Source organism: Bremia lactucae, linkage group LG13 (genome assembly GCF_004359215.1).
Source record: "Bremia lactucae strain SF5 linkage group LG13, whole genome shotgun sequence".
In the NCBI taxonomy this organism is placed as follows: Eukaryota; Oomycota; class Peronosporomycetes; order Peronosporales; family Peronosporaceae; genus Bremia; species Bremia lactucae.
In genome coordinates, this window is record NC_090622.1 from 3,260,696 (window position 1) to 3,270,465 (window position 9,770).

The following is a 9,770-nucleotide window of genomic DNA, read 5'->3' on the forward strand; positions in this document are numbered from 1 at the left end:
ATCTTACTGTTGCAACACTCACTACGAGTGTTCCGTCATCAACCTTAGTTGATGACATAAAGAAAGCCTACAAAGAAGATAAGAACCTTCTATGTTTGATGGATCATTTAATGTATCCATCCGATAAATCTTTTAAAGATCTACCGGCTTTATATCGATCGTCATCCGATCGATACACAACACGTAACGGCCTATTGTAGGACGCGAACGCATCCTATGTCTTACGTCGGCTCCGCCTGTACCATCAGTACGCGGCTTCTTCCGAGGACGGATTTGACCACCCTTGTCAAGAATCCCCAGAAGATTCTTGTGGTCGCGAACCAGATTCTCATGTTGAACCTGAAGTTTCTCATGCCGGTTCCAAATATCCTCGAAACTACGATGAGCTAATGACAGCTCATCGCGAACATCCTGATACTTCCGCTCGTACTCCAACATGGAGTACGCACTCTTCGAACGGTCTTCCAACCGCTCGATATTGTGAGCCTACACCGTCTGCTGCAACGAGCGACGCTTGCCGCGCTCGTGCTCAAGTCCCTCCTCCAAATTATGGAGGAAGTGATTGATTTTGTCGACCCTCGACATAAAAAATCCGACACGGTTCGGATCTAATGTTGCCTCCTCCACCACAACCTTTGGTAGATTCCCACGGTGGTCAGCGTTTACTTGTGGAACGTATCCAAAACCACCGTGATGTGAAGGGGCAGCGAACGAGCTATCTTGTTCGCTGGCGTGGTTATCCACCTTCGCATGACAGCTAAGAGCCTCGTTCCTAGCTGATTCCTGACGTTCAGGGCCTCGTCCGTCAGTATGACGAGACCCATCCGAAGGTTCTGAAGGCCCATCGGAAAGCACGCGCCCTTGGCGCATGTAAATCGATCACAAAACGTCAATCGCGTCACGCATCTCAATATAGATGCGAGCCCTTCCCTAGGGCGAAGTAAGGGAATAGACATCCCCTTTTACCCTCTTCGAGTTGTCTACACAACACGGATGGAGATCACCCCACGTGAGGCATGGAAGCCCAGCCTCACGTGACAGCCGATGCAATTTATACTTTGCACCGGTTGGAGTTCTTTTCTCAAATTTAACGCGATTCGCGTTAGGGTTTTGAAGCCAGGCTTCGCGTCCAATGTCTTTGACATTGCGAATGAACGCGCTCCAGGCATGCATAAGCGAGACTTTATCTCGCTTATTATTGCCACTAAACCATCGATGCCTGACGTTTATCAGGCGACTGTTCCACTTCTCCCCGAGGCGGCCACTTCATCCGACTCGCATTCGGAGTCAACCTCCAAAGAGGGGTCGTATTCACGTGGTGAATCACCACGTGCACTCGCAACATCTAGTATTGTGCGAGTGGAAGACACTACGACAGACGGAACGTCTGCCGTAAGAGATAACAGTGCGTCATTCGCGGCTGCACGAACCGCAGCTGAAGGCGCATCACTATCGTCACCCCGCCTGAGTTGATTTTAAAATGATGGATCTGACCAATCAACATCGTTTTAAAAATTTAGTGGTCACATAGCGACCACCCCATCCAATGACATATAGAGTGATTGTCGTTTAAGGGAGGTGTGATGTAACGGGGTGTATCGCTACATGAAATTAACACATAAAGGTTGTTAATTAATATATTATCTAAAAGGTAGATAATATTTGCAGGATATTACTTTATATAGTAATATTCAGAATTCTTATCCAAATATAGGTATAGACCATTATACCTATTTATTCCGCAGACTAATCAGCTGTAGGAGTAACCAAAGAGAGAATTGCAGATAAGATAGATATAAGAATTCATTTGCATGTTAGTATTAGATTATAATTAAGTTAGCAATTACAAAGATAGAACAAGTGACACTTACTATATTTAATACAGTATTCATTTTACCCTCTAAAAGCTAGTTGCCTTAAGAGAAGCCTTCCTCTGCACGTACTAGTGTACGTGAAATAACGTAGGGCACCACTCGCAACTGAAGCAGTGCGAAGTGGACTTGTACTGAAGCAGTACACGTCGTAGCGCCCCGTTACACATTGATTCAGTGTTGAGATGATTGATTCAAATTAAGATTGAGATTTACTGATAAGTTTTACGTTAAATTGCTGTCTGAATTCACTTCGCAATTAGCTCGTTTGTGGCAAACATTTTGAAGATATATTTTCGACAAACAAGAAGATGCCTCGCTCTGCCGGGTATGGAACCGACTTCGATTATGATACTTAAGAGATTCCAAGATGGTGGAAATCTCAGCCCATGTTTGAAGTCAAGCAAGCTCCTAGCTTGGAATTATGTAGCTAGCCGGCGACCACGACATTTCTTTGCAATCGTGGGCAATACGAAGGCAAGGTCGAAGTTGAAGCCGCCGTCGCCTGAAGCGTACGATCAATACTCGATCTCCGAGTGTTAAAGCATGTGTCGTTCTACATTTAAAAAAAAACATTAGCAGCTTATCAGACGACATACTGCTCGCCGAGATGTAGCGGAGGGTGAGGGTGATGATGAATAATCGGTTTCCAGACGTCACCAAGCTATTTTCTCAAGAGTTGAAGATTAATTTGTCAGAGGTCGACGTCGGGCCGGATTGCAAGTTACTTCATGAATTTTGACCGTGTTGTTTAGGACAACGATCTTGTTGGAATGCTTGGCCGAGGATCAGCCGTCGAGGTAGATGGTCGCCAGCGAGTGAAGCGTCAAAGAAAGCTTTGGTTAGCAATGTGGCACATGATATAATGAAGGCCGACTTGATAAAGTTGGTGGGTTGACCCATCAAGAAGCTTTTGCTTGGCAATCTGGCACATGATATCATGAGGTCGACTTGATAAAGTTAATGGATTGATCCATCGGAAGGCAAAAGTCTTATATTTTTTCTTTGAATGACTTGATGATTGGGCGTTCTACGCGGCCACAGCAGTAAAATGCGTAAGTCGGTCACTAGTTTCGTGTACTGCCTTGCTGGGGGGCAATTTCGTGGGCTTCTAGACGAGAGACAATCGTGGCTGAATCAACCGCAGAGGCGGAATATGTAGCCGCTTGCGAAGTGTGCGTGGAAGACCAAGGATTATGAAACATCCTTTTACAAGTTTTTCCTAATATGAAAACTAAAATTTGTATAGGTATTGATAATCAAGCCGCCTTTGTTAGGCTTACGTACTAATATGGGTTGTTGTGCACCATATTATTAAGTTTACTCGCTCAAATAGGTAATGATCAAATTTGATACTTGTTCTGGCAATACTGAAAATCCCTATTGCTGTCCAAGAGATTTTGAGTAACGGGGCACATCCGAATAGTACTGCTTCAGTGCAAGTGTAGCCACACGTCACTTCACGTACACATAGTACATGCAGAGGAAGACTCTCTTCAAACACTTGCTTATAAGAGGGTTAATTAAAAAGTCTATTTATAAATTAAGTTCTTCTGTTTCTATCTATTTAATACTAACTTAATTATATACTAATACAGAACATGTAATATAGTATTATCTGTCTCTCTCTTTGCGTGCGTCCAGTGCTGACTGGACCGCGGAGCGAGTAGATAAAATGGCCTATATCTCCCAATGGATAAGCTTTCCGAGCATTACTATGTAAAGTAATATTCTCCAAACTTTATCTACGTTTTATATAATATAAATTAATTGACAACCTCTAAGTGTTAATTCCATGTAACGATACATCCCGCTACATTTTGTAATAAGTAAACAATTTTTCTTTTAATACTCTGTCTTTCTAGCGCGAGGTAGCCTCTTTTTATAGCGAGGAGAGAACGGTGCTACATTCGCCCTTGTAGGTTGAGAGCAGCACGAGGCTTAAAAATATAGTTGGAGGGCACCAAAAAAGACCATAAAGTAAAAGAAGGTATTGCTACAATCAGACCTTTTTTGAAACGTTTTCTTGCGCAATTAGAATAATTCCACTCAGTTCCATTATGTATCTCCCACATCATAATTGATCGACTCTCCTTTTGAATTAAGTTTCCACTGTTTTAACGACCTTTTCCGAAATACTCCGACGCACACTAGGCAAAAAGAAAAGGTGGAGTCTCTTTTATAGCGTCTAGTCCTAAAGTCGCATCATGAGAACTGTGGTTTCCAACCATTGTGTTATAAATTTTAATTGGACAAAATGTTCCCACCTCCTTTTCAAAGATATCGTCAATAATTTGCACCACACGGACAACTGCAACCGCAAGCTTTATAAGCATTGATGCAGACCCATTGAACTGGCAGCCGTCAATGTCGAGGGAAAGTCACATTGTACTGATGAACGCCCGTAGTGATGGTACAATCTGCTGACAACCCAAGAAACTGAACACATTCGTCTGCTTCTTTACATGAAGTGGCAATTTTTCTCAAGCCCCGCTTTGGGGGCAGCCAAAAAACAAGCTGACTAATAGGGACATAGTAGGGACATTTTTCCTGTGATAAATTTTGCACAATTCGCTCTTGAGCACACATAAAGACAACCTCCCGAAAATTACTATTTCTAGTGAGTTGAAGCCACAAGTGATCATCTTTTCGGTGGTAACACAACAAGTTTGTAAGCAATTAAAAAACATTCTCAATTTTGCATGCGTTAGAATTCGCAAAAATAATTCGTGTCAATATTTTTTATCATGGCATCAGCTCTACTTTCTACTGCATACACGCCTTCCACCGACACTGGAGCAGTGGATGACCACGACAGACAATTGTGAGTTTTTCATTCAACTTAATATATGATACAAATCCCTGATGGTCCGTATCCTGTCTGCAGCGTCACGACGTGGCTGCGGCTGATGGAGCGCTGTAAAGACGTGACGGAGATCTCCGAGGCGCTGCAGCGAGTGCTATCGCAACCGGAAGACGAGAGCGTGAAGTTGCAGGACGTGAGGCACCAGATTAATCTCTTGTGCGCCACTGACAAAACCATTGCAGATCTGGTGGCACGAATCAATGAGTACTTCTTTTGGGACATTGTGCCCGTGCTCGAGCGAGCAAGACCAAGTCGTCAAGCGACTTCCGTAGATGCCCACGACTGCTTAGATCGGTACCTCGAGTGTGGAGCTGAAGACACGCCAATTCCTCAAGATTTTGTAGACCACATGAGTGGCTGGGGAGACGCTGCGGAGTATAGTGACGTTGAGCTTCCGACTGATATGGACGATGCGATTCCAGCGGACGTCGCCCACGATAGGCTAATTGCCAATAGTCTCAAGTGGACTGCGTCCATGGCTCAAGCACATTCTTCACCGTGTCGACAGCCGCAGCAGAAATCGTTTATAGCTCAAGAGTTGCCCCTGAAGTCGCGATCTCCTTTGACGCTGCGGTCCAAAGCATTGAAAAATAGAATCAAGACTCCAAAGCAGAATGAAAGAAAGTCTGATTCAAGCTTATTGTCGCCGTGTAAGTCATCGATCGAAGGCTTGCCAAAGAAGGAACGCGTTGAGTCTCGGAATAAAGCCACAGCGAATGTGTTGGGCATGCGCACATTAGGTAAAACAACCGAGTACTACGTTCGCGTGGCAGGCTCGGAAGCGCCACGTTGGATCACACGTCGTAAAGCGACGTCTCAAGCGAAAGAATGGATCGATTTGTATAAATTAAGTGCACGGGACCGTAGTTTATCCCATTCGAAGCAGACTCGACCACCGCAAGAATTGACCAAGCCATCGAGAAAGAAGGCAAGTGAGCACATTAATGTACAGCGCAAGGCCGGGAAACGAAGAACCGAGGACCAAGGGGCCGCGTTCTACAGTGTCGACCATATTGTCAGTCACCGCGTGTTTCATCAGAGTCGGCAGTATCTCGTGCGGTGGGAACACTATGACGAGAGTGGCGACACGTGGGAGCAAGCGGACAAGTTGCGAGCCGATGTGCCGGAAATCGTTGATGCGTACGAGGAGCAGCTTCGCTGCAGACAAGCTCGAACTGAGGCGCTCAAGTCGGATCGATCCGAGCTTGATCGCAATGGAGGGGCCACTTCGAGGGCCACGCACCAAAATTGCGAGTGTTTTAGCACAACAGACTCATTGGACTCATTTTTTAATAAACAATCTACGGCGTCGAACCAAGCGGAAAGCAAGAGTTCCCGCAAGAAGCGGAAGCGCGATAGTCGAAAAGAAGACAATGAAAGAAGCATTCCAGGCATGGAAAATTGTCGCGAAGACGACAAGCTAGAGTCGGAGACGCATGAGTCAAGGTCGCTGCGAACCTAACGAACTTTTAGGAAAAACTACAATATATGGGTGTCCATTTAAAGTTCGATTGGATCGCCTCAATAGAAGCTCGCTTACAAGTTGCCTTGAAAAAGACATCATTAACATTGTGATAAGTAGAAAAAAAAAATCAATTTTCTTAAATTCAGCATTCAGTCACTCAAGTGCGTAAGTTGTTAGTTAACACAGCATAACCCAAAAAACCAATCTTCCTTAATCACTGTCATGTACTTTCGAGTCTCGACGACGACGAATTCTTTACTCTACTGCATGCGTCCTATTGAAAACAACGAAAACCCCTCTCTTTCCACAGCAACGCGCTACATATCAAACGTAAACTCGCTCACGACTGGAAAGTGATCCGACAAGTTGTACTGCGGTTGGTTATGCCACATCCACGGGTGAGACGTGGTCAAAGGCTGGACCCAACTGGACGCTGTCTTGGGCTGCCGATGGTTTCGCGAGTACAGAATGTAGTCGAGCAACTCGAGACTGCCATCGGTGCTCAGACCCTCGGCCGCCAGCGCATTCACGCGGGGATCAAAGCTGTACTTGCGCCGGTGTTTCAAGTCGGCAGCCGACAAACGTTTGGGCCCGTCGGACATCGAGCCGAGTTGATGCGGCCGCACGACCGACGGGTCCTTGGCTTCAAACATTTCAAGCATCTCGTCGTACTCTTGATTCGTCTTGTTCAGCCAGTAGTCGACGTTCATGTCGCCCACAAAAAGCACGACGTCGTTCACGGGATCAATGTCCATCGCGCGCATTAAATTCGCAACCATCTTGATTTGCAGCTTCCGCATTGTCCGCGAGAGGTGGTCGTTCCACGCTTGCAAGTGCGTCGACAAGACGTGAACGAGCAGGCCGTTCTTGAGGATCTTGCAGTACAGCACGCCCTTGTCCGCGAGTTTGTCCGCGCCTGCTGACGCGCCTTCAAAGAGCTTGACGCGGACACTCAAGATCGGGTACTTGCTCGCGACAACCACGCCTCCGTTCAAGAGCTTGCGCATGTTGGACTTGTTCAAGCGCTTATGACCCACGGTCGGAGAAAAGAAAAAGTAGCCAGCATTCGACAGTTTCTGGAGCAAGAGCTCGCGTGCGCGGTGGTCAAAACACTCGGTGAGGACCCACACATCACAGGGCGGCAAGACGTCGCCAATCAACCGTGCGCGCGTGTTTTTCTTGGGCGAACAGCTCGTAAACGCACTGACTTTGCGTGGCATCATCCAGACATTGTACGTGCCGACGCTCAAGTGCACGCGTCGATGCTCCAAGTGCGCCAAATACCGCGTGGATTCCTTGGCCAAACACTTGAGGTCTCCATCTTCGCGCAACGGGATCATGGTCGTGGGTTTCGCCTCCGTGGTCAAGTACAAATCGCTGTCCTTGTAGTACTCGCGCGGTCGAATGCCACACGCACGTCCATTAAATTTGGCAACGACCGTCATGGGCTGACCCCATCGCAGAAACTCGTCGCTCGGGGCCACGGGGAGGCGGTAATTGCTTCCCGTCACTTGGTGCCGCACAGGCTCTACGGTCGCGACGTAAAACTTGCCTAGAGGGTTATTAAACGACATGTTGGGCAGGTCTTTCATGAGCGCTTTCTGGCGCCGTCGAAGCTCTTGACGGTCCCGTTGTCGGTCGCGTTGCTGCTGGAGCGTCTCACTAAACTCCGACACGAGGTTCATGTAAGACTCGGAGATGGAGCGGTAGATGGCGCTAGAGCTCGGAATCGCTCCAGCGGACGAACTCGAGGCGCGACGACGGCTACGCGTCGCTGCCGCATTTACAGAATTGTCGTCGCGAGCGCCAAATCGTGAGCGCGGGTCACTCACAGCTGCTTGGAACGCCGGCGTCAAGTCGAGACTGTGACGCTGGGAATTGTATTGCAAGGAACGCACGGATTGCTGCATCTTTCGACTGCGCGGACGCTGTTGGTACAGTGGAGCGTTCGTGAGGTTCTGCAGCTTGCGACCACGTGGAACGACGCGACTTGGGGCACCTTGGAACGGACTCGAATCCACCACGTCGACAATGAATCCACAGGACGCAGTCGTGGTCTCTCGTCGGCTGTCGAGTTCAAATTCCTTCTCGTCGCGGCTTTCGATCCTCGTGTCAATCACGCGACTCGAGTCGGTCTCGGACATAAGCGTCTGATGGCTCAGGATCGTGTGCCGACGCGACGCGAGCGCCAATCGCTTCAGTGTCTGCCTCGTGTCGTCCATGCCAACGCCACTGGCTCGCACTTGTCGATGGAACGCCAGATTCACGGGCGGTTTGCTAATCGTCACGGCGCCTCGATGACTCAAGTACCGAATCGCGCGACCCGTGTCGGCGTGGACCACAATAAGCGGTGTACCAAATTTCACAGGTAACCCGACACTTGCAAACACGAGTTGTTGCTTCTTCGTGTCAAATTCAAACAATTGAAACGCCACGGACCCGTGCGTGGCACGAGAGCCATGTACAGGTGTATCGGCGTCACCCGCGACGCCGCTGGTCGTTAGAAAAGGACTGGTCTGCGTCTTAAAGCAAAGGTCGTCGTCACCCCCCAGGAGTGGGACACTCTCGCATTGACCACACGAATCGTTCCCTTCGTTATACACGTCGTTTCCAAAGAGCGCGGCGTAGCGCTTGCGAAAAAGACCTTTGCGCCAGACAAAAAAGCCGGCAATGCCCATGAGACCACCCGTTGCGAGGGTCGAGGCCGCAAGCAACGCCATTTGCTGGTACGTTAGGTTAAATTTGTGGGTAAGGGCCAATAGTTGCCCCTCGCAGAGGAACGCAACTCGGTCTCCATAGCAAATGTATTCGTCCGTGTCCATCGTACTGTGATGTACTGTACGCATGCAAGACGAATTAGTACGATCAGAGGGGGAAGAAGGAAGGGCCTCCTTACGGTCGGTCTTCGTGCGTGGCACAGTCTGGCGGAAAGAGTTGCTTTGAAGAAGTGGCACGTCGATGTCCTCACCCTTAGGCATGGTGTCGACCGTACTACGTCGCCACAACGTGTGCGTAAACCTATGCGAAATGCTACCTTACTTAGGAATTGCGTTGTGATCTGAGTGCTACTTTTGGAGCGGACCTATTTTTTGGGAGCAAATGTGAACTGCACGGATATGAATTGTTATTTTGTAAGCTGTCACACGCCCAATTTACACTAATACGTACAGTGTTGTTTGTTTACTGTGTGACAGCAAGTACTGTTGCGCAACGACGTCATTTGATCATTCTTAATAATAGCAGTTCCAGAATTAAGTCTAGAAGCGATATTCAATGTTGGTTGGCCGAAAAGAAAACACAATCTCACTTTTTTGTTGAAATCCCGAGTGACTTGAGAATACCGAAAGCATCTTTTGAAGTGGTAGCGAAAATGCTTTTGTAATTGTTCGGAGCAAAACCTGGAAATTATTGCGATGAAAAATGATGTGCATAGGTTGATAAACAGAAAGACTATCAATTCTGATTTGCTGCTGTATTGTCGCCTCTGCAGGTGGTCCACCACAAGGATGTCTTAATTTTTGGGCATTTAACGACGTCGCCAAAGCAACCTATATGCGATATTGTGCAG

General features: G+C 47.6%; 2 protein-coding genes across 2 annotated transcripts; one reads left to right on the forward strand and one right to left on the reverse strand.

Annotated features, from left to right (window-relative positions):
* Positions 1-4,618: 4,618 nt before the first annotated feature.
* CCR75_009591 (uncharacterized protein) lies at positions 4,619-6,199 on the forward strand (the record flags this gene model as incomplete). Its single annotated transcript, XM_067967630.1, has 2 exons — positions 4,619-4,695; positions 4,759-6,199. The coding sequence occupies 2 exons, from the start codon at positions 4,619-4,621 to the stop codon at positions 6,197-6,199; spliced, it is 1,518 nt and encodes a 505-aa protein (XP_067823306.1).
* An 89-nt stretch (positions 6,200-6,288) lies between these two features.
* Positions 6,289-9,201, reverse strand: CCR75_009590 (uncharacterized protein). The gene is made up of 2 exons (XM_067967629.1): positions 9,099-9,201; positions 6,289-9,038 (listed from the first exon to the last, which is right to left on the reverse strand). Exons 1-2 carry the CDS (start codon positions 9,178-9,180, stop codon positions 6,520-6,522), a joined length of 2,601 nt encoding a protein of 866 aa, XP_067823305.1. The 5' UTR covers positions 9,181-9,201; the 3' UTR covers positions 6,289-6,519.
* Between the last annotated feature and the right edge of the window lie 569 nt (positions 9,202-9,770).